At 29.3% G+C, this 24,872-nt stretch overlaps 11 protein-coding genes across 11 annotated transcripts; 9 read left to right on the forward strand and 2 right to left on the reverse strand. All coding sequences in view use genetic code 12, as the record gives it.

Moving 5' to 3' along the window:
- Positions 1 to 1,162: 1,162 nt before the first annotated feature.
- KGF54_004867 (uncharacterized protein) lies at positions 1,163 to 1,441 on the forward strand (the record flags this gene model as incomplete). The annotated part of the gene is made up of 1 exon (XM_051765611.1): positions 1,163 to 1,441. One exon carries the CDS (start codon positions 1,163 to 1,165, stop codon positions 1,439 to 1,441), a length of 279 nt encoding a protein of 92 aa, XP_051618908.1.
- A 492-nt stretch (positions 1,442 to 1,933) lies between these two features.
- On the forward strand, positions 1,934 to 2,677 carry GPM1 (phosphoglycerate mutase; the record flags this gene model as incomplete). The annotated part of the gene is made up of 1 exon (XM_051765612.1): positions 1,934 to 2,677. The coding sequence occupies one exon, from the start codon at positions 1,934 to 1,936 to the stop codon at positions 2,675 to 2,677; it is 744 nt and encodes a 247-aa protein (XP_051618909.1).
- Positions 2,678 to 3,103: 426 nt separating this feature from the next.
- On the reverse strand, positions 3,104 to 3,799 carry KGF54_004869 (PITH domain-containing protein; the record flags this gene model as incomplete). The annotated part of the gene is made up of 1 exon (XM_051765613.1): positions 3,104 to 3,799. The coding sequence occupies one exon, from the start codon at positions 3,797 to 3,799 to the stop codon at positions 3,104 to 3,106; it is 696 nt and encodes a 231-aa protein (XP_051618910.1).
- A 61-nt stretch (positions 3,800 to 3,860) lies between these two features.
- AVT7 (Avt7p) lies at positions 3,861 to 5,138 on the reverse strand (the record flags this gene model as incomplete). Its single annotated transcript, XM_051765615.1, has 1 exon — positions 3,861 to 5,138. One exon carries the CDS (start codon positions 5,136 to 5,138, stop codon positions 3,861 to 3,863), a length of 1,278 nt encoding a protein of 425 aa, XP_051618911.1.
- Positions 5,139 to 5,960: 822 nt separating this feature from the next.
- On the forward strand, positions 5,961 to 7,130 carry HOG1 (mitogen-activated protein kinase; the record flags this gene model as incomplete). Its single annotated transcript, XM_051765616.1, has 1 exon — positions 5,961 to 7,130. One exon carries the CDS (start codon positions 5,961 to 5,963, stop codon positions 7,128 to 7,130), a length of 1,170 nt encoding a protein of 389 aa, XP_051618912.1.
- A 94-nt stretch (positions 7,131 to 7,224) lies between these two features.
- KGF54_004872 (uncharacterized protein) lies at positions 7,225 to 8,856 on the forward strand (the record flags this gene model as incomplete). Its single annotated transcript, XM_051765617.1, has 1 exon — positions 7,225 to 8,856. One exon carries the CDS (start codon positions 7,225 to 7,227, stop codon positions 8,854 to 8,856), a length of 1,632 nt encoding a protein of 543 aa, XP_051618913.1.
- A 1,242-nt stretch (positions 8,857 to 10,098) lies between these two features.
- Positions 10,099 to 11,856, forward strand: PGA17 (Pga17p; the record flags this gene model as incomplete). Its single annotated transcript, XM_051765618.1, has 1 exon — positions 10,099 to 11,856. One exon carries the CDS (start codon positions 10,099 to 10,101, stop codon positions 11,854 to 11,856), a length of 1,758 nt encoding a protein of 585 aa, XP_051618914.1.
- A 308-nt stretch (positions 11,857 to 12,164) lies between these two features.
- On the forward strand, positions 12,165 to 14,456 carry KGF54_004874 (AMP deaminase; the record flags this gene model as incomplete). The annotated part of the gene is made up of 1 exon (XM_051765619.1): positions 12,165 to 14,456. The coding sequence occupies one exon, from the start codon at positions 12,165 to 12,167 to the stop codon at positions 14,454 to 14,456; it is 2,292 nt and encodes a 763-aa protein (XP_051618915.1).
- Positions 14,457 to 14,598: 142 nt separating this feature from the next.
- THI20 (trifunctional hydroxymethylpyrimidine kinase/phosphomethylpyrimidine kinase/thiaminase) lies at positions 14,599 to 16,236 on the forward strand (the record flags this gene model as incomplete). The annotated part of the gene is made up of 1 exon (XM_051765620.1): positions 14,599 to 16,236. One exon carries the CDS (start codon positions 14,599 to 14,601, stop codon positions 16,234 to 16,236), a length of 1,638 nt encoding a protein of 545 aa, XP_051618916.1.
- Positions 16,237 to 16,523: 287 nt separating this feature from the next.
- PAN1 (Pan1p) lies at positions 16,524 to 20,711 on the forward strand (the record flags this gene model as incomplete). The annotated part of the gene is made up of 1 exon (XM_051765621.1): positions 16,524 to 20,711. The coding sequence occupies one exon, from the start codon at positions 16,524 to 16,526 to the stop codon at positions 20,709 to 20,711; it is 4,188 nt and encodes a 1,395-aa protein (XP_051618917.1).
- Positions 20,712 to 22,067: 1,356 nt separating this feature from the next.
- Positions 22,068 to 24,380, forward strand: KGF54_004877 (beta-mannosyltransferase; the record flags this gene model as incomplete). Its single annotated transcript, XM_051765622.1, has 1 exon — positions 22,068 to 24,380. One exon carries the CDS (start codon positions 22,068 to 22,070, stop codon positions 24,378 to 24,380), a length of 2,313 nt encoding a protein of 770 aa, XP_051618918.1.
- Between the last annotated feature and the right edge of the window lie 492 nt (positions 24,381 to 24,872).

The raw sequence follows: 24,872 nt of genomic DNA on the forward strand, positions 1-24,872 counted from the left end.
AAGGATGTTGTTTTTCTTTTTTGATTAATTAATATTTATATGTATATTCTCCTGCTCCAAATATAGTGATTTAAACTTAATTGAGAATTGATGATGGCTGAATGTTGAGTGTTGATGTTTAGAACACACAATTAAACTTGGTTGCAAACTTTGTGTTAGACCCTTTTTAAAAATAAAAATTGTAAATAAATATGATGTGAATACGTTTTTATGAATCTTGGTAAAAAAGTTTGAAATGTGTAAATTAATAATGTGTTGTAGTTTTGATATGACTTGTAGATTGTTTTGACGATACACAATTTTTTTGGTTGCCAATTTTTTTGGTTGCAAAGACCATATTATTTTTTTAAAAATGTGTGAATGCTACCAAGCGACAAGCCCCTGAATATTTGATATTAAAATTGAATTTTTGTATATGAGTAAACATATGAATATTATCATCATGCTTGAATGGTTGAAATTGATAATCTGGATGTGATTATTAGTAAGATCAAAGAAGAAAATGATACCAGAAAAATGTTATTCTAAACATTTTTAGAATTTTATGATGCTTCAAGTTTGTCGAACTAATCAAAACAGATCTGAAACAAGCGCTTCGAATTTCTTAAGTACGAGAATTTAAATAGAATTTCTTAAGTACGAGAATTTAAATAGAGTAAAGAATTACTACTGTATTAGATTTGAATTATTCAGTTATATTTGACCTCTAGAGAGGTTAAGAAAAATTGACCAACCCATTTTCCAATTTTTTAAGATCAATTTTGTAAAATTGGAATTTATCCTAATACAAAGACTTAAAGTTTTTACTTTCGTGAAGTCTCTAATGAAACATTGATGTAGAATTGTTACAATAAGTAAAAAATTCAGCTGCTTGGAACTGGACTATCTTCAACTTCAAGGATTAAATCCCGGTAGGTTTTGAATGTGTTTTGTATGCTGTACTCAAACTTGCAAAACATTGTGCGTCAACTTTTTGTCTAAAACTATCTGAAGTCCAACATACTCGAGGATAGGGAAGTTTTTGCTTTGTACAGTTTCCTTTAAATTACATCCTAATTTTTCTGAGAAAAGAGTTCAAAAGTCTATAGAGCTCATCTCAAACTTCTGCGTTCACTTTATCAGTTAGTCGTAATTGATTCAAATAAAACAAAGAATATTTATCATGGATTTCAACAATAAGAGATTTGTAGAATCAGACACATTTGTCGAGCATTTCTTACAAAGACATAAATTCACAGGGGTTCAACAATTGACTATTTATATTCAGGATATTTACAATGATGAAGATCAATGTCAATTGCATTCAATTGAATTGAGAGGTGAATTCATTGAATTGAATAAAGATCCAATTATCACTATCTACGAATCAGCTGCTTATCCTGCGGATCATAAAAATCTAACTGCAATTGATCAACAAAATAACATACAGTTTGGTAGTTGATAGAGTGTGTAGGTTTTGAATTTTGAAGGAAGGATTTTCTAAATAATTGTAGTACTGACTGATTGGATGAGATAAGGTGTATTTTGAGAGCTACCCTTCTCTACTTGTTTGTAATTGATGATTGAATCATTCAATTGGTGAAACATGTCTCTTAACAATGCAAGGGGTGCACCACAGTTTTTTTGAAAAAGTCAAAAGATTGGCCCCGAACTTAAGTTTGCACTGTAATTGACCATCACTCTGACATTGACTACGTTCACTCATACTTACGAGTCAATTGACTTTACAGAGTGAACACGACTAGTTCAACTTACTATTGAAATTGAAACGGCCGGGTCTAATCCTATGCATCCTATTTGTGATTCTTTTTTTCTCACGTTCTCGCAATATAAAACCGACTAATTTTCTCGATTTGGATTTTCAACAACTTTTTATTTTTGATAATTCTCAAATTGATATACAACTTTTCATCAACAAAATTCAACCACAGCAATGCCCAAGTTAGTTCTTATTCGTCACGGTCGCTCAAAACTTAATGACTTAGATATATTTTCGGGATGGATTGACGCTAAATTGTCCGATTCAGGGAAAGAAGAGGCCAAAAAAGCTGGTGAACTTTTGAAAGATGCAAAAATTGAAGCAGATATTATTTACACTTCACTTTTATCAAGAGCTATTCAAACCGCTAATATTGCTTTGGACGTTGCTGATCAATTGTGGGTACCTGTGACAAGATCTTGGAGACTCAATGAAAGACATTATGGAGATTTACAAGGTAAAAACAAAGCTGAAGCATTAGAACATTTTGGTCCTGAAAAATTCAAAGAATATAGAAGATCATATGATATTCCACCTCCTCCAATCTCACCTGATAATAAATGGTCTCAAGCTGGGGAAAGAAGATATGATACAATTGATCCTGCTATTGTTCCTAAAACAGAAAGCTTGAAAGACGTAATTGAAAGATTATTACCATTTTGGGAAGATGAAATTGCTAGTAAGTTGTTGGATGGGAAGACAGTTGTGATTTTTGCTCATGGGAATTCACTTAGAGCCTTAATTAAACACTTGGATGGGCTTTCGAATGAATCCGTAAGTGAACTAAATCTAGCCACGGCGCAACCACTAGTCTATGAATTAGACGATCAATTAAAACCTATCAAGCATTACTATCTTGATCCTGAGGCCGCCGAAGCTGGTGCAGCAGCTGTTGCAGCTCAAGGACAAAAGAAATGAGCTTTGTAGTGGATCTAACATTTTGCAACGCTAACTATCTATTGAAATCGATGCTTTCGTATTCATGCAAGAAATTTTCAATACTCTCAGTGTTTAGTTAATACACATTTTAGTTTTTATATTTATTTGTTTAAGTTGAGTAGCTTCATCTCTAGCTGGAAGTAACTTTACCTTTACAGTTGAGCTAAGTTATCACCTCTTTTTAAATTGAGGTGAGCCAATTCATTCTTCTAAGTCTTATTATGAATTACAACTACCGTGAACAACCTCAATCTTGAGCTTGGCCTAGTGTGAAATCATAGAGATTTGGAGAAATTATTGGTGATTTTACATTTTACAGAAAAATTTAGCCATTTGAATTCACTTAATCAAGACTACGAATTTTTGTGAGATCCACTCTTCTTCCTCGTATTAAAAATAGCTTCATCAACTACCAAATTGTATATTACCCTTCTGATCAATTGCAGTTAAATTTTTGTGATCAGCAGGATTAGCAGCCAGTTCATAAATAGTAATAATAGGATCTTTATTCAATTCAGTAAATTCACCTCTCAATTCAATTGAATGAAATTGACATTGATCTTCATCTTCATAAATATTTTGTATGTAGATTGTTAATTGTTGAACTCCTGTAAATTTATGTCTTTGTAAAAAATGTTCAATAAATGTAGATTCTGAGTCTATAACATCCAGAATTTCATCATCTGCTATACCTATTTGTGGGTGAGTTATTTCTTGAATTGGCTTTTTGGAGTCGATATTATCGAAATCTATTGTTTTATCATTTTTATATAGCTTTATGGTTTTGGGACAATATGATTCACCGTTTGTACGTAGTATTAATGAGTATAGTTTCACACTACCATTGAGAAAAGGAATATTTATAATTAATTGTTCATCACAATCTGATTTAATCGTTGGGTGAATTTCAAATTTATGTTCTTGGTCTTTAAATAATTTTTGAAGTTGATCTGGTGGATTTTGTAAGTTTAATGCTGATACTTTATATAAATCTATTTTGGAGTTTAATGATTGAGATGTGGTGGTAGGTATAGGAGCTATATGTTGATGGCTTGAACCATTATGGTGGTTGTGATTATGATGTTCATCTTCACAAGACATTCTGCTTAACTGAAGAAGTCAGTAAATGATTTTTTTTAAATTAAGAGGTAATTGTCTATTTTTATAAAACTATACTACTATATAAACAAGTAATCATTACTAAAACACCCCAAATCACCAAAGCTAATGATAAATTTTTAAATATTTTTTCCAAAGTTGATGGATCATCCAGTTCTGATCCAATTAGTTTGTACCCAAATAACCCGGGTAAAATAAATGAAATCGAAGTTGAACCGGTAGCACCAACAATAGCTAAAATAAAAGCAAATGAATTTATAACTGTTGCAAGTATATATCCAACTACCAACAACACAATTGTGATTGCATAAAAGGTCTTTTCTGGGAATGGGACAATTCTTGAATCTACTTGTTCTTCTTGGTTATTTTCAAGTAATGAAGTTTCTTCAGTTAATTTGTTTTCTTCTTGTATAGCCCAATTATAAATATTGTTTACTGAAATTCTTGCTGGATGTAACATCAATGGGAATGAGAAAACAACCATGAAAACAATACTTAATCTACCAATCCAAGTTGTGACACCATTTGGATATGACAAAATAATATTACCATTAACACTTGAACCAAAAGTCAAATATCCAGTTAAACCAACCACAATAAACAATAAAGTTGAAATAATTATTGCAAAATTTACCAAATGAACTAAACTTGGTAAAGATTTATTTTTTGCTTCATTAATAATTGAAAACATATTTTGTTGACCAGTAAATGCAAAAACAATAATTGAAAAAGTACTAAATACTTTTGTAGCACTAGATGGGAAATATTCAATTAACCCAGATCTTGGAATGTCACCAACAAAATAGTGAGCTACTACCAATACTGAAATATAAGCTATTGCAACTAATGCTAAAATTGAAGTATACTTTAAAGAATCAAGGTTTTTTAAAAACGATAAAGGTACAGTCAATATTGTGGAAACAAACAACCAAAACACTTTGTAATGTTTTGGATCAACGAAAGGTACATTAGTAATAATAGTTGGCATTAAATCACGAATTAAAATCAAATAAGAAACAGCACAACCAAAACATTGAATAGCAATTGCAACATCAAATATTACTGATAATTGTGGATAAGTAATTGAACACAAGTTGAAAAAAGTTGCATGACCAATAGTTGTATATTTTGATACATAACATTGTAAAAATAATCCAAACCCTGAAGTTAAAGCTGCAATTAATATTATAAAACTTCCAAAAATCGTACCATCAGTTGAATAAGCCAATGGCATAGATAATAAACCAGCACCAATTATTGTTTTGAGTAAGCTGATAGCTGATGAAACTGTACCAGCACCTTGATCTTGAATTGAGGGCATTTTGTTTGTAGAGTTTGTAAAGAAGTCGATTTGTTTATTGATTTTTTATAGAAATTCTAAGTAGTATTTGTTTTATAAAGAAATTAAGTTTTTGTGAAACAAATGCAAAAGAGCCTCATATTTTTAGATCAAGTAGATAAATACGATTTTTTTTCAAGATCAATAGGAAAAAGATTTTACAAGTAGTGTCACTGTCCATATATTAATTCTCTTAGTTTATAATTTAATATTTTCAAATTTAAGCGTAAAACATTAATTTAGTTTGTATTTCCATAATAGCAATTTAAAGAATTGATTAAAATATGCAAAATTAATCCAAATATAATACAAAAACAATACCTTTAAATACGATGGTTTCACTCTAATAATTCGAGCTTAGTTTCAAAAATTTCTTTACCTGTTAGCAAGATAGATGTCTTGTGTTTGACAGTCCAATATACAATCTATTACAATCTCTATTTCGCTCAATTTTGATTGAAAAATTCTCTTTAAAAAATAAACTTTTGTTTGAACACAAATTATAAAAATAATTACGTCAAAGAAATTTATTTTAGTCCCAAAAAAGTTTAAAAATATTTTTAATTTACTTAACAGAAAAATTTATTAGTGACTTTTTTTTTATTGAAATCTTTGATATCAACAAAACCAAATAAAAATTTAAATTTTGTTTTATCATTTCAATTTCATAAACATTCATTAACCACTAATCAATTAATCAATTACCAACCTAGATAAACAACCACTTATCAAACTCACCAAATCAACCAATTCAGTTACTTTTTTATCACTCACACCCAAATTAATTATCATATTACCACCAAAATGTCATCAGATGGAGAATTCACTAGAACTCAAATATTTGGTACAGTATTTGAAATAACCAATAGATATACCGACTTAAACCCTGTTGGGATGGGTGCATTTGGATTAGTTTGTTCAGCCGTTGATAAATTGACTGGACAAAATGTTGCCGTTAAAAAAATTATGAAACCTTTTTCAACATCAGTATTAGCTAAAAGAACATATAGAGAATTAAAATTATTAAAACATTTAAGACATGAAAATTTAATTACATTAGATGATATTTTTATTTCACCTTTAGAAGATATATATTTTGTAAATGAATTACAAGGTACTGATTTACATAGATTATTAACTTCAAGACCTTTGGAAAAACAATTTATACAATATTTTACTTATCAAATATTAAGAGGTATGAAATATATTCATTCAGCTGGAGTTATACATAGAGATTTAAAACCATCAAATATTTTAATTAATGAAAATTGTGATTTAAAAATTTGTGATTTTGGATTAGCAAGAATTCAAGATCCTCAAATGACTGGGTATGTTTCAACAAGGTATTATAGAGCTCCAGAAATTATGTTAACTTGGCAAAAATATGATACAGAAGTTGATTTATGGTCAGTCGGTTGTATATTAGCAGAAATGATTGAAGGGAAACCTTTATTTCCTGGAAAAGATCATGTACATCAATTTTCTATAATAACTGAATTATTGGGTAGTCCACCTTCAGATGTTATTGATACTATATGTTCAGAAAATACTCTTAGGTTTGTACAAAGCTTACCACATAGAGATCCAATTCCTTTTAGTGAAAGATTTGCATCATGTACTCATGTTGAACCAGAAGCCATTGATTTATTAGCTAAAATGTTAGTATTTGATCCCAAAAAGAGAATAAGTGCAGCAGAAGCTTTAACACATCCTTATATGGCACCTTATCATGACCCAACTGATGAACCTATTTGTGAATCTAAGTTTGATTGGAGTTTTAATGATGCTGATTTACCAGTTGATAATTGGAGAGTTATGATGTATAGAGAAATTTTAGATTTTCATCAAAATATTGGTGTTGGTGGTAGTGGTTTAGATTATCAACAACAACAAGTTGCCGATGCTGATGGTAATACTGAAAAATTAGAACAATATCAACAACAACAACAACAACAACAACAAGAAATAAAGTAGAGAGAGCTTTGTAAAAATAAAAGTGTAAATTAGAAAAAACTATAAGCGCGCATTTTTCTCTTTTTTTTTTGATTTGGTTGTAAATCAACAATAAATGCTGAACAAAGTATGGAAGAAACAATTGAATGATAATTTAACGATATCATTGGAGTTTAAAGAGTGTAGTGAAAATGAAAAACTTCAGAGGTGTAAACTATGTTTTTATAATACCTCAAAATCAGATATAGTGGTGAATCCAAAAGATTCAAATGGTACAACCAAAAGTTGGTTTCCCTTTTTTAGTACACAAGAAGAAGATGAAGCCAAAGAAGAGATGATTAGTCAACCAGAAGATAAAACTGTAAAGTTATTTTTAGGGTATATTCAACTATTTGGGTATATAGTATTGAACTATAAATTTTCAATTGATATATCCGCTTTAGATATTCAAAAACATTATCAATGGTGGAACAATACCGAGTATTTAAGTCAATATAACTTAAAAGATGAAGAAGAAGATTTAATAGAGCAAGAAGCTTTTTCGGCTATTGATAATATCCCATTTATTGAAAGCCACCTACAGAATAAATTAGTAATTGGAGGGAATTTAGGTGGTGTGAAAGATTTGATAACCACTGAAAAAGATATTGATCCTTCGTTAGTTCATGATTTAATTAATGTATTTGATTCATTCCCTAAAACAACAAACACTTTACAAATAAAAGATTTTACTGATACAATATTACCATTTTATACAACTCAACAATCACTATTATTTACTGATTTAAACATACCCAAAAACAGCTCCAAAAGTTTCAACTTCCAAATACCCATTAGTGAAAATTTACCACCAAGTTATAATTCAAGATCTACTGGACCAGCTTGTGATCAAGGTTGGGTTAGCATTAGATACTCATTGGTTGTAAGTTTACACGAGGATAATATCAACAATTCCAAATCAGTTTATTTTCCATTACATGTGAAACCACAAAAACACTCCATAAATCAAAATTTACAACCAAATTATTTTGAAAAACCTTTGGGTTTAGACAAAAATTGGTCAATTAAAGAAACCAATGAAATTTTAGAGCCACCAACATCGAACGGTTCTGCTTGCTCAGGTAAACAAGATTTTTTAAATGATTTATCTCAGTTAATAGATTCTGATGTTTATAGTATGCCTAAAATATCAACCAATGAGAGAAGAAAACTGAGTATCAATACAAACTTTGTGGAGACTGAAAATGGTTCATATATTCAACAATTACCACACCACTTGAAAACACTGTATCAATTAAAAGTTAATAATGAAGATATATGCAAGATTTCATTGTCCAAACCTTATTTTCATATAGGGGAAGATATACACTACACTTTAAAATTATCATCAGGGGAAACTAAAATAATTGGTTTAATTTCATATATAGAAGCAAATGAAATTTATCACACAACTGAGAAAGATATTATTAATAATTACAATATAACAGGAAACAACAAATTAAATACATTATCATTATCAACATCATCATCAAATTTAATAAATGATTTTATAAATATACCTAAATTTATAACATCACAATTTCAAGCTAAATCATTCATGGATTTAAAATATTATTTAAATTTTCAATTTAATTTTGCAAAAGATACGCTAGAAGTAGAAGATGAAGATAGTTTACATAATAAATATTATAAATCTGACGTTACTGGATCCACTTATCATTTTAAAATTCCTATATATATTGTATAGTATGAATTGAATATATAAAAGTTTTGATATGTTTTATGGATAAATAAAGTAAAGAAGAGAATCAAAGAATGCTTCAAAGCTGAATTTACCGAATTAGAATTGCATAAACAAAGTGAGACATCTTTTGCAAAAGTGAAAGGGATTTGGGACAATTGTTCTTACCATAGATTGAGAGTATGAAATTCTCTCAAGTTGATACTATCACAATTTCAATTATTCATCAATGAATTATTCTAAAATATCATTTAATTTTGCTAAAGAAGTTGTTCTTGATGTAAAATTAAAAAAATATTATAATTCAGAAATTAGTAGATGTATTTTTAAGCATTCGTATACTTAATATGAAATTGATACCTTAAAATCCATAATACAATACGCATGAGTGAAAGGGATATGGCTAGTGTTGTTGAAATTTAATAGGAATAGTTGCTCTAACTAAAGAAAGAAAGTCCCCTAAAAGTTCTAGATTTTTTTGTAGTTCTGTTTCAAAATTAAATAAAAAATCCTCGAGACACACTAACAAATTTTTGATTTCCTAATTTGTATATGAACTATTTAAGCCAAATTATTATTTTTTTTGTAAAACTTCGAAATGTCAATAATTTCTTTTTTTTTTACAGCAGTAGAACCCTCATAATTAATGATTTCAACGTTTAATAATTCGTACTTTAAAGGTGATTGAGTTTCTTGAGTTTAACATTTCTATTTAGTTTTCAACACCAGATTCCGTAGTTTTATAATATTTATTTAAGCTTTAAAAATTGATCTCTAGTTAAAGTCTTAGGGATCTCAAAGAAGTCCTCAAATAAAGCTTGTTTTGAACACACACTCCATACTCTCCGTCAAGGCTTATTTCCTCAGACTGTAGGTGTCAATGGCTTATAGTAATTCAACATGGATAGCCTCAATTTGCAACTTATTTAATTTTCACCACTAATAAAATAAATTACTGTTTTAGGTAATGAAATTAAATTTTAATGTATTCTAAAGATCTAACTAAAAAAGATCAACTAACACAAAACCATCCAATATATATGACTTTACTTTTTACAGTAAATTATGGTTAATTAGTTATACAGAGTGAATTATTCTGAGATATTCATCGTCGAAAATGTATATAAACATTTATAAGTCATGAATTTTAGTGGTGCTTCTTTTTTCATTATTTTAAATCTTTAATCATCTTCATCTTCATTCGTTAATCACTAGTATCTCAACATTCACAATCACAATCACAACATAATGAGATTCTCAACTATATTAGCGACCACTTTTTCAATAGCTACATTAGTTTCATCAAATCCAATAACTCCAAATTCTGAGAAATTTGGTTTACAATTGAAAGAAAGAGAAGAACTTAATGATTTATATCACTACCAAGAAGAAAGAGATCTTTTATCAACTGCTGAAAGTTTATTATCATCAATTAATTTAACTTCCATTTTAGGTTCAATTGATTTCGAACAAATTGCAGGTTGGGCAAATAATTTATTAACTGAAGATGATAATGTAAAATATTTAGATTATATTTTGGAATTTGTTGGTACAACTAATTTAGTACCAGTTGCTATAAGCTTTATATTGTCAAACAATGAAACAAGAGGTCTTGCAGGAGATGCAGTTGTTGGTTTAATTGGTTCAGGTCAATTTGATTTAACTCCAGTTTTTGAAGCATTAAAAGATTCTGGTTTAGCTTATACATTAATTGCGGATTTAATTGAAAATCCAAATACTTTACCATTTGTAATTCAAGTTATTAAAGATACTTTAGGAGGGACTTCTATCGGTAATATTGTTGGAGGTATTGTAGGTAGCGGAAGTACAACAGTTCAAGTCTCTGGTGTTAATGGTAATACTGCAGCTTTTACTTTAGCTACTGGTTCATTGGCTTATAATTCTGCTTCAGCTGGTACTGCTCCTGCTTTAGTTAGTTCAATCATAAATAGTGCTAACGCCAATGGTGGTGTTAGTGTTGGTACTGGTACTGGAGCTGCTGTTACTGGTACTGGAGCTGCTAATGGTGGAGCTAATACTGTATTTGGTCAGACACTAGGTACTGATCAAATTAATACTGGATCAATTGCTGCTTTAATTTCTGCTGCTGCTGCTCAAGAAAGTGGAAACACTCAATTAACCTTAGCTGCTGCTACAAACACTCAAATTGCTGCCACAACTACAAGAGCTGCTGTTACAACTGCTGCTCAAGCCCCAGCTACTACCCAAGCTGCTGGTGTTGTTGGTGCTGGTGGTGTTACTTCATATGATCTTGCTACCATTAGAGGACCAGCTTTCCAATCACTTCCACCATCACAATTTGGAATTGGTGCAACTACAATCAATTATTCTGCTTTAGCTCAAGTTACTGCTGCATTAGGTGGTGGTTCCAAAAAAAGAGAAGATGCAGTTGAAGAAGTATTACAAATGATGAAACAAAAAAGACAAGAAGAAGATGAAGTTGAAATGGCATTACAAAAAATGAAAAGAGATAATATTGAAGACTTATTAACAACAATTTTTTCATCGGTTGCAAGATCAGGTTTAATTAATGAAACTATCCAATATTTAGTTACTGATGATCAATTTGAAGGTGCTGTTGTACAAATCTTACAAGGTGTTTTTGCAAACATTGGTTCAACTTTGACTGGTCTTTATAGTACTGATTGGTCAACAATCTATCCATTAGTTAATGCATTATTAAATTCAGGTTTATTAACCGATATCATCACAAAAGCCTTCAATGATGAAGATTTAAAAAATGCTTTATATAGAGATTTACAACAAATTTTTAAAAGAGATTTAGAATTGACTGATTTACAAATGAGAGATTTACAAATTATTGCAAGAGATCAATTTAATTCATCAGTTTCAATTTCAACTATAACTCAAGGCGTTAAAACTAACTCATCAAGTGTTGTTACTGTTAATGGTGCAGTTCCAAACTCAAACAAATATGCTCCAATGGCTCTTGCTGCAATTGGTTTATCAGCATTAATTTTATAATCAACTACCAACACTAACCACAAAAAAAAATCATCATCATCAAGATTGTTTGCATTTAAAATACCTAAACGTTTTTAAAATTTCGTTAATTTAGTTTTTCAATTCTTAGTTTATAAATTTGTTAATACACATTTTTAATTTAATTCATCTTTTTAATAATTAAGTGGTTGTAGATTATTTATAGTTAAGGGGTATTTTTTTGAGCTGTCTCATTTTTGTGTTATAATCTTATTTTTTATTTTATATGTCAAAATTAACGGTTCATTTATTGCTTTTACTTTTGGGAAATATTTCATCAAGCAACAAGTATGTGCGGGAAGTCCAATTTAAGTATGCAATTGAAAGACGACTCAGCTCATAGTCTCCCAGATAAGCCACCAGAGACATCAGAAAATGACAATGAGTATGATCACCATTTTGATTCAGAAAGTGATGATGAATACTCCAAAACCAATTCAGCTCAATTTTCAACATCTCAAGATAGATATATGAAAGACCACGACCTTAAATTGAAAACTTTTCAAGCATTACACAATGGGAATCAACAATTTACTCCATCACCTCCTGGAAAATCAAATATCAAAAGAAGACCATCAATTATTGATTTACCGTATGGTCATAACAGTCATCCATTACCAACTCAAGCACCTCACCTTGAAAGCTCTTTAGCGAACCCATTAGCTGCTCAAAACGCATTGCCCGAAGAATATCCTTCTGATGAGTTGATTGAATTCTATCAACACGTTAAACAATGCTTGGATTTAAGACATAAATACTTGGAGCTATCATTACAAATTCCAGAACTGTTAAACCCTAAAAATCAACCAGATTGGAAAATTTACCCACCACCACCAAAACCGACCTATAAATCCAAAAATAAATTTAATCAAACTAGCAAACATGAAAATGAACAAGAAGAATTTGATTTTAGCAAGTGTGAGATTCCGGATTTAATTGGAAATGAATACTACTTTGTTTTAGATGATCAAGGAGTTTATCAAGTTTATAATACAAAAGCTGATAAAAAATTAGTTGACGTCCCAACTTTAGATGAATACTATTCAGATATGAATACTATCAGTAGAATTTCATCGGATGGACCTACAAAATCATTTGCATTTAAAAGATTACAATATCTCGAAGCTAAATGGAATATGTATTATTTATTAAATGAATTTGAAGAAACTAAACAGTCCAAAAGAAATCCTCATCGTGATTTTTATAATGTTCGTAAAGTTGATACTCACATTCATCATTCTGCATGTATGAATCAAAAACATTTACTTAGATTTATCAAATATAAATTAAAAACTGATCCTGATGAGCCAGTAATTTTCAGAGATGGTAAGATTTTGACACTTGCTGAAGTATTCAAATCATTAAATTTAACAGCTTATGATTTATCAATTGATACTTTAGATATGCATGCACATACCGACACATTCCATAGATTTGATAAATTCAATTTGAAATATAATCCCATTGGTGAATCAAGATTGAGAGAAATTTTTTTAAAAACAGATAATTTCATTGATGGTAAATATTTAGCTGAAATTACAAAACAAGTAATGGAAGATTTAGAAAACTCAAAATATCAAATGTGCGAGCTAAGAATTTCTATATATGGTAGATCAATTCATGAATGGGATAAATTAGCAGCTTGGGTTATTGACAACAAGTTATTCAGTCATAATGTTAGATGGTTGATTCAAGTTCCAAGATTATATGACATCTATAAGAAAAATGGAAATGTCCGTTGCTTTTTAGATATAGTTAAAAACTTATTCGAACCATTATTTGAAGTATCTAAAAATCCTAAAACACATCCAAAACTTTATGTATTTTTACAAAGAGTTGTAGGGTTTGATTCAGTTGATGATGAGTCAAAAGCCGATAAACCTATACAATCAAGAAAATATCCACCTGCTAGCGAATGGAATTATACTTCAAATCCTCCATACTCTTACTATTTATATTATTTATATGCAAATATTGCAACTTTGAATCATCTCAGGTTGAAAAACAATATGAATACCTTTGTTTTAAGACCTCATTGTGGAGAAGCAGGAGATCCAGAACATTTGATTAGTGCATTTTTAACATCATATGGAATATCTCATGGTATTTTATTAAGAAAATTACCTTTTATTCAATACCTTTATTATCTTGATCAAATTGGTATTGCAATGTCACCACTTTCAAACAATGCATTATTTTTAACATACGACAAAAACCCGTTTTATAATTTTTTCAAAAAGGGATTGAATGTTTCTTTATCTACTGATGATCCTTTACAATTTTCATACACTAAGGAACCATTGATTGAAGAATATTCAGTTGCTGCCCAAATTTATAAATTATCAAGCGTTGATATGTGTGAATTAGCTAAAAATTCATGTTTACAAAGTGGGTATGAAGCAGAAAACAAAAAACATTGGTTAGGTAAAAATTATATGCTTGGTGGAGTTGAAGGTAATGACATTGAAAAGACAAATATTCCAAACATTAGATGTGAATTTCGTGATCAAACCCGTAAATCTGAAGAGCATTTAATAGATTATTATAATAAAATTGGTGAAAAAGAAGCTGAAAAAAAATAAATATAATTTACTAACGATATATTTTTTTTTTGTAAGTACTTGTAAGCGCATAATTATTTAAGTATATAGAACAATAAATATTATTTATCTGATTATTGAAAAATCAACGTCTTACAAAAATGTTCATCAAACTGATTCTAAAATGAAGTCTAACTATGTGAAAATAAGAGAAACAGAGTCTAAAAATGTTCAATTACCCGTGGTGATGACAATTGCTGGTAGTGATTCTTCAGGTGGGGCAGGTATTGAAGCTGATTTAAAAACATTTAGTGCATTTGGGGTTTATGGCATGACATGTATTGCAGCATTAACAGCTCAAAATACAATGGGAGTTAAAACTTTTGAAAAAACGTCATCTAACTTGTTAGACCAAATTTTGAAAGCTAATTTGGAGGACTTCTATGATAATAATGGACCTTTAAGAGTTATCAAAACTGGGATGTTAACCAAAGAAGCAATACAAGAAATAACTAAATATGACTTGAAAAATGTCAAGTTTGTTATCGATCCAGTTATGGTTAGTACATCAGGCAGTAAATTGTTTGACTTGGAGGGTATTAAATTTTGTGTTGACAAATTAATGCAAAACTCATTCTTGGTTACTCCAAATTTTATTGAAGCTAAAACTTTATATACTATTTTCGAAAATGAAAAGGAAATCACCAACTTGGAAGAATTTAAATTATTTGTGGTTGAATTACAGAAAGTTTTGAAATGTGAAAATTTATTAGTCAAAGGTGGTCATGTACCATTTGATGATGATGATAAAGTTTCAGATAACGGTAAAAGAATCATTGATATACTTTATCAAAGTGCAAATGATCAATTAACAGTGTTTGAATCCAACTACATCAATTCGGAAAATACTCATGGTACTGGTTGCACTTTATCATCAGCAATTGCTGCAAATATTGCCAAAGGTAAAAATCTTGTTGAATCAGTTGGTATTTCAATAGACTATATACATAATGGAATGTTACAAATGTCGAAGTTGGGACATGGAAATGGTCCTTTGAATCATAATATAAAACCTGCTGATCATTTACATCAAGTTGTGGAATATAAAAATGGAGACATCATAACGTTTGATGAAAATCACACATTCTTGGACTACTTGAAAAACCATCCAACGGTGAAGGAAAATTGGAAAAAATATACTGAACATCCATTTGTGAAGCAAGTTGCAGAAAATTCATTACAATTTGATAAATTTTTATATTACCTAAAACAAGATTATCATTATTTAATTATCTACGCTAGAATGCATGGATTATCGGCATCTAAAGCTGAAACATATCAACAAACTCATGCACAAGCAACAATCATCAGCGAAATTGTTACAGAAATTGAAAATCATAAAAGGAAACTAAAAGCATATGATGTCGATTATGATAGAGATATAGATGATTTAAAACCAGGTAAAGCATGTATTGAATATTGTGATTACCTTATCAATTGTGGAATGAATGAAGATTATTTAGGTATTAAAACAGCATTAGCTCCTTGTTTACATGGCTATGCCGAAGCAGGAGATTATGGAATAGCTCAATTAAATTTACAAGAAAACCTCAAAAAAATTGAACATCAAAAAGTTTATGAATCTTGGCTTAAAGAATATACTTCAGACTGGTATAAAAAAGCTGACAAAGAAGGTGCTTTAGCTTTAAATCTGCTTGTTGGTAATGGAATCACTCGAAAGCGTGCAGATGAATTGGTCAAAATTTTCAATGATGTTACTTTATTAGAGATAAACTTTTGGTCAGAAGTATTAAATTTATGATTATATAAGAGTAGATAAATCTATAGAAGTGATTTCTTGATATGTTTAGTTTCAATACGAAATAATAGACTCTTTATGAAGGATTGTTGTTTTCTCCTAAAATGTCGCTGAATATTATTTAATAGCTTGCTAAATGATTATCAATAAAATCAAAAAAGCACTAAAAATTGATCTGTCGTAAATTTTTAGTTTGTCACAACGAGAATTAATTATCAAAGTTGGAAATATTTGAACCGACAATATATCAAAATCAATAATTCAGCTATCAAGAATCAATACAATTGATTATGTTCAATTCGTATCAAGCTACGGGAATGGGTTACAACCCACCCAATAATCAACAACAGCAATATCAATACCAACAACTTCAACAACAACAACCTTTATATACACAAAGTACTGGGTTTATGCAACCTAATTTATTTCAATCGAATGTTCAACCAGGTTACATTCAAACTCAAGCTACGGGATTTAGTGGAGCACCAACAGTTGTTGAAAATAATGAATTAAAAATTCCAAGTTTTAGATTATCATTTATTACAGCTGAAGATCAACGTAAATTTGAACATTTATTTAGAACAGCAGTGCCAAGAGGTGAACAATCAATAAATGGTGATTCAGCTAGTAATATTTTGTTAAGATCAGGCTTAAATGCTGTTGTATTAGCAGAGATCTGGACTTTATCAGATGTTGATAAAACTGGATCATTATTATTCCCAGAATTTGCATTGAGTTTACATTTATGTAACATGGCTAAAAGAGGAGAACCTTTACCTGGAGTACTTCCGGCTAAATGGTTAAATGAAGTCAAAAGTTTTATGGATGCAATCAATTTCAGTGTACCCGATGACCCAAATAAGATATTGGCCAATACACCATTTGCTAAAAAAAACGATTGGTTTACTCAGCCTGGGTTAAATCCTCAAACAACTGGATTCAATCCACCAAATACAAGTTTTGGTCAACAACAAAGTGGAATCGGGCAACAACAAACTGGATTTGCTCCACAACAAACAGGTTTTGGTCAACAACAAAGTAATTTCATTCAACCTCAAGGCACAGGATTTAATCCGCAACAAACTCAGAATAATTGGTTGGGTTCTCAAAATACAGGCTTCAATCAACAACAGCAACCACCATCAACTTCATTCGGAGCAGGTGAATTTGTACCTTTACAACCACAGCAAACAGCTGGTTTAATACAAAAGACAATACCACTTCAAGCTCAAGGTACAGGATTTAATCAACTTGGACCTCAACGTACTGGTGGGTTTGTTCCTCAAAATAATGGTATACAACCACAATCAACAGGTTTCCAACCACAGTCAACAGGTTTCCAACCTCAACAAACTGGTGGTATGGGAGGTTTTAATACAATTGGATTACAACCCCAAAAAACAGGACCTTTGCAAGCTAACAAAACCGGACCAATGCCAATTCAATCTCAACAAACTGGTCAGCTTCAGCTGCAACCTACTGGCTCCTTTGGGTTTTTACAACTGCAACCTACGGGAATGTTACGAGCACAACCAACTGGAAGACCTGGGGAATGGGGATTTGTTTCTATGCCAACTGGTGGTTATCAAGGTTTAAATACAATGCATTCAGTTTTCCAGCCAGATAATACCAAAAACTATCAAGATTTAAATAAAGTGATGAATAATAATTCTTCAACCAATGTAACTTGGGCAATTTCAAAACAAGAAAAATTAATATATGATAATTTATTTCAAGCTTGGGATACTGGTAAGAAAGGATATGTTGATTCAAATGTAGCCTTAAATGTATTTACAAAATCAGGTTTAAGTAGATCTGATTTGGAATCAATTTGGACATTAGCTGATACTGATGATGTTGGTAAATTAAATAAAAATCAATTTGCAGTTGCAATGCATTTAATTTATAGAAGATTGAATGGGTTAGAAATTCCAGTTAGATTACCACCAGAATTAATTCCACCAGCCGATAAAACTTTCAGAGACACTATGGATAGTTTAAAGAATTCATTGAAAAACAATGGTGCCAAAAATTCCAAAAATAATAAACCACAAACCAAATCAACTGGTGCTAGATACAAGAATGACGATGATGACGTTGGATACGTTTCAAGCTCACGTTATAAAAAAAGAGGACTGTCAGAAGAAAAAGACAACTCCAATCTTAGAAACTCAAAATCTTCAGATTTAAGTATTGATGATTTAAAGAAATCAATAAGAGAAAAGAAAATTTTATTAGATGCAATGGATGTTGAAGATGAAGAAAAAATTAAAAGTGGATCAGGTGAAATTGATAAATTGAAAACTCAAATTTTTGATTTACATACTAAAATTGTTAAACAAGGTGGAGATAATCAAAAACTGACTTTACTCAAAAAATTAGATCATATAACTAGAGATCAAATTCCAAGATTAATCTCAGACATCAATCAAATTAATCAAGAAATTTCAACTAAAAAAATTGAATTAATTAAAAGTCAACTTAAAAAAGAAAATCCAAGTTGGGATGAATCAAAAGTTGATGTAAACAATCCTGGTAAATTTGATTTAAAACAAAAAATGGCTATGTTAACAGGAAAAAATCCAAGTGGTAATCTTGATCATAGATATAAAGAAGCAATTGAAAAATCAAAATCAGAATTAAGTGGTCAATCAGAAATGATTAAGGATATTGAATCTGGTATAAAGTCAATGGAGAATGAATGTGCTTCAAAATTGAAAACTTCTGCAAGATTAGAAGCTGGATATGAAAAATGGGAAAAGGGGTTTGGTATTAATGAAGCCGTTGCATCATTTGTTAGAGAATTATCAAGGTATCAAAATCCAGAAAAAGCAGCTGTCAAACAACAACAAACACAACCACAACAATCAAACAATTATAGCTCCACTGTTAATTCAAATCAAATTCAAAAAGAAGCTCCAATTCAGCAACAACAATCAAATTCCACTACGAACACATCCACTTATAATTCTGCTGAAGAAAGAGCTGCCTATATCAAGGCTGAAGCAGAAAGAAGAATGGCAGCAAGACTTGAGAAACTTGGTATTAGTCGTGCTGGAAGAAATGCAAAGAAACCTAGCGAATCTCAAAATTCAACTCCAATTGTTCAAAAAGAGGAAAAGAAAGTTGAACCACCAAAAGCTCCTGAAATAAAAGGGGAACCTAAAGTTGTTGGTTCAAAGAAAGAAGTTGAGTCTATCGATGTTCCAAAACCACAACAACAAGAGTCTCAAAAATCACAACAACAAGAGACTCAAAAACCACCACAACAACAACCAGAGCAACCACAAGCTCCTCCGGCTCCTCCACAGCAGCAACAACAACAACAACAACAACAACAACAACAACAACAACAACGACAACAACAACAACAACAACAGGTACCACAACCCAATAATCAAAAAGTTGAAGAATCATCCTCGGATGACGAAGATTTTGATTTCCAACCTAATCCAGCTAAAACTTATACTGCTCATGGATCATCAACATCATCATCATCAAAACCACAACAACCATCGTTTGAAGGTTTCAACTCAAATCCAACTCCTTCCACTGAACAAAACCAAATTTCAAAAGAAGAAGAAAAAAAAAATGAACAACCACCAACTAATCAATCAACCACTTCAGAACCTCCAAAAAGACATGATAATAATCCATTCTTCAAAAAACAATTTCAATCATCAAATCCTCCAGTTGATGCACAAAAGGCTTCAATACAAAGAGGTTTTCAAAGAGGTATTGCAAATAATGATAATTGGAGTGATTCAGAAGATGAAGATTCAGAAGATGATGCACCAAATAGAGCAGGTGCTGCTCATTTAGCTAACTTATTATTTGGTGGTATGGCTCCTCAACAAACTGGTGGAAATCAAGTCGAACCAAAAGAACAAGAACAACCAACTCAACAAAATAATCAAAACGAAGCTTCTGTTCCACAGACGTTTAACGAAAGTAAAGAAGAAGAGAAATATGATAATTATGAAGATAAAAAACAAGAACAAGAGGAACAAGAGGTACCACAGGAACAATCAATTCCACAACCACCACCTTTAGATACAAATCAATTTTCATCATCTATTCCACCACCACCTCCTCCAATGGAGTCCGTTCCTTCAATTCCTCAAGCTCCACCTCCACCTCCACCACCTTCTCAACAATTTTCAAATATTCCACCTTCTTTACCAACAAATGAACCACCAGCTTTACCTTCGGATATTCCTCCACCACCACCCCCACCTCCTTCATCATTACCACCCCAATTAAACGGTAATAATGCTCCACCACCACCACCACCATTCCCACCACAAGTACCACCATCAGCACCACCATCAGCACCACCATTAGATAATCAATTAACAAATCAACAAACTGGTAATCCAAATATTGGTGCATTATTAAATCAAATTACTGGTGGTTCAACATTACGTAAAGTAGAAACTAAAGTTTCAAGTGGTGCAACTGTTGGTAGAGTTCTTTAAATAAAAGTATTGTTATTTGTTTTGATTAAGTCAAATATAGTTTATAAATATACATCGTTCTTCATTTTAAACACTAGTAATCAATTGTAAGATTTGAATAAACACGGCATAAATATACCTAAACAATTACAGATACAGAGATATGCACGGATGATTATATCAAAGTGTATGTGTGTTTATGTGTCCTACATTAATTGGTGATTATACGATTATCAAAATTAATTACAATAATTCACACCTTACGATATTGCACTTCTTTCAAATAGCAAAAATTCAATATAGTGTTCGCAAGTAGGTACCTTAATCTTTTATTAAGAATACTACAGCTATAATGATTGTGTATACTAAAAATAATATTATTAGGCTTAGTTTTAAAATTTTATATTTTAGTTTGAATTTGTAATTTGTTTAACCGGGAAAAAAAAATTATCAAATTTTGAAACAACGTGGTACATTGATCCATAGATATAAAAATTCTATTACTGATCAAAATGTTTTACAGATATTTCATCTAGTTTTAGTTCCCGATAATATAAAAGTAATAAGATGTATTAATGTATTAAACAACACTGTAAAATTATTATAATGATATATAATTTAATAAATTTGATGATACATAAACTTAATATTTTATAATCTAAATTTAGAAACTTTGATTCTACTTTAATTAAGCCTGGTTTAAAATTAGGTTTTACCTTGAATTTTTTTTAAAGTAATTTGTTACTAGTTCAACTATTTGATTAATAAGTGATTTCTAGAAAAGGAGGCACACGATAACTTCTTATATCAAGAGATGAATTATTAAATATTAAGTTATTATTATTTGATTTAACTTGATAATATAAGATTTAACTTGATAATATATGTTTTTCCATATTTACCTTTTTTTTTCTTTCTATTTTATTTTGAATATTATATTTAAAATAATATAAATCAAATCATATTTTTATAAAATAATAATTCAAATAATTATAAAATCATCTTTAATTTTCATTAATTAAATAATCATGAAATTATAAATATATTTATTTTTCAAAATTATATCAATTATTTAAATTCTTTCACAAGTTTGAGATTTATATATTTCAATTAATCAATCAATCATATTAAATTATTATTATTATAAGTTTATTTTATTGAGACACAACTATTTATAAAAAAAACAAGAAAATACCAAGAATATAATATTTCAAAGGGTTTAAAGTTTTGTTTCAGATTTTATATTCAATCAATCTAATAATGTATACAATTCATTTAATATACTCATATCAATTAATAAATCATTAATCAATCAAGATCAAATTTTATTTTTACAACCAAATAATTTTGTGTTTGACAAATTTTATGCATAAAAAAATGTTTATATTTTATAAGATATGTTTAATATTATTAAGTTTATCATTTATATCATTATTAATTAATTTGTATATTAATCAACCTATAAATGATATTATTTTACCAACATCTAATAAAATACAGTCAGAATTATCAAAAATTTATAATGGTCAAGAATATAATTTAATTAATAATAATCAAATTAATAATAATCCAACTGGAAATGAACACAAAAATAACAAATATAAAATAATAATATTCCCCAATGAATTGAAACTAAATAAAAACAAGTTAAAGTCAATTTATGAGAAGGAACTATATAATAAAATACACAAGAACGATATTTTAATTACGAATGATGAATTGAATATCAAATATCCTAATAATTTAAAATTTGAAAACTATAAAGTTGAAATTATTGATTCTTCTAATGATAACGAAATCAATAATAAAGTAAAAAAAAAGAGCAGAAAACTACGAAAGAAAGATCAAGATCAAACATCAGATCAACCAGCGCCAAATCCACAAAATCCTAATCCAGAAGAAGAAAACCCACAAGATTCTATCATATCAACAAATCAACTAAAGGAACCACAAAAACCAGTATTTGAGTGCTCAGATAAATCCAGAGAAATTGAATTTAAAGTTAGTGAGTATGAAAATAGAAATGTTGACTTGAAAAAAATACTTTATGAATTTATGGCTTCATCAAATCCGTACTACGAAGAAATTAAAGCACTAATACCAACTTTAAAACAACAATTAGAAGAAAACACATTTGCTGAAAATTGGTTCCAATTGATTGGTAGTTCAGTTTGGTTAGAACAATATGGAGTTCATTTATTAACTTCAAGAATATTCTATACACAAACTGGTAATAAGGTTCAACCTGTTATATCTTTTGTGTATGTACAAGCTTTTGATTCAAATTGGAATGAAATTGAAAATCTTGAATTAATTATGCCCAATGGTAATACAGTTACAAATTATAAGGATTATATAAAAGATGAGAACAAAAATGGTAAATTAAAATACAAGACTGTTAAGTATCCTCAATTTTTACCAATACCAATATATCATAATGTTCAAAAACAAACAGGAGTATTTTATGGACCTGAAGATCCGAGATTAATTTTGATCAAAAATAAATTGGGTTATGAGGAGCCAGTAATTATATTCAATGCGTATCACAGAAAATTTTCAAAAATTAAAACAAACGATAATGACGAAGGGTCAATTTATTTTGATTTTCATAGATCAATATTCATCGGTTGGTTATGGGAAACACAAATTGGTAAGAATAACATAGAAGAATTTGATGAGACATATACAAAACATGAATATACCAAGGTAAAAGAATTAATATTACCAAATTTCAAGAGAACCAACAAAGAAAAAAATTGGAGTCCATTTATTGATTTAAATGAAAGAGATAAAAATGGATACGATAAATCTATAAATCTTATATATCAATTCAAGAATTTGAAAATTTTAAAATGTTATTTCCATAAAGAATATTGTGAATGGGAGTATATGATGAATGAAATAAAAACCATCAATGAATTTAGAGGCGGTACACAATTAATTAACTTGAGAACAATATTGGAAAAGATCAACAATCCTAAATCAAATAAAAAAGGAAAAGAGTTAACTTTAAAGAGTAAGAAATTAAATAAACTAAATTATTTATTAAATTCATCATCATTAAATTTTCAAATTTGGATTGGATTTGCAAGAATTGCTTTAACTAATTGTGGATGTGGTGATAAATTTTATAGACCAAATATGTTTGTTTTAGTTAAGATTGGTGAATTTTATAAAATCTCACATATTTCAAATAGTTTAGATTTTAAAAATATTAAAATCAAACAGTGGGATACTAAGGATGAAAATTTATGTTCTGGTAAAAATTTAATAATTCCAAATGGTATATCATCATGGGAAATTTTAGACAATGGAAACTCAAAAGAAGAACAAGAAGATTTATTAACATTATTTTTTTCAAGAGCTGATGTTACAGTTGATTTCATTTACATAAAGGGGTTATTGAATAGTTTATTTAAAGATAAAGATGATGATTATATTTTCAAATTATATTCAGAAAATTTTAATTATGGAAACAATCAAGTTATAAAGAATAAAGGAGAACGAACTTATAATCATGAAATTAATCAACTCACATCTAAAATTTTTAAATTTAATGATTTCACAAATTTTAACGTTGAATGTTCCATCAAGAATGCTAAACAATATTGTATTGATTATTCAAAACAATATATAAAAACTAGTGAAACTTCACCTATTACAAATACTAATGATGAAAATTTAAAATGATCATTTGCTATATACTTACTATTTATTTTATATTTTATTTATATTTGTTCATTTTATAATTACTAATTGGATGACATATTGCATATTTATTTATTATTGATAACATCTCTAACTGTCATTGTGTCTTTCTTTCTGAAATGAATGAGCATTAGGAATACTCTGCTACGTTTATATGATAATTACTTTTAAATGATTTCGTACAAAATACAAAATATTTCATCATCTTTATATTATAATTACATAATAATACTATGATGTATATCGCGTAAAATGTTACATTTACGATAAGTTTGTAGATCGATTTTAATTATGATCTGTATTTTATATACAGTACATTGTATGTTAAAATTTAAGTTATAAATAAACGTTTTAAGTTTAAATCTGAAACAAACTTGATCATAAATTAAGCTAGTGAGTAAACGTATATACTTTAAGTGGAAGACATACCAAATAAATTATGTCACAGAAAAATTACATATATTGCTATCATTA

Source organism: Candida jiufengensis (assembly GCF_024610255.1).
Source record: "Candida jiufengensis strain CBS 10846 chromosome Unknown scaffold1, whole genome shotgun sequence".
In the NCBI taxonomy this organism is placed as follows: Eukaryota; Fungi; Ascomycota; class Pichiomycetes; order Serinales; family Debaryomycetaceae; genus Lodderomyces; species Lodderomyces jiufengensis.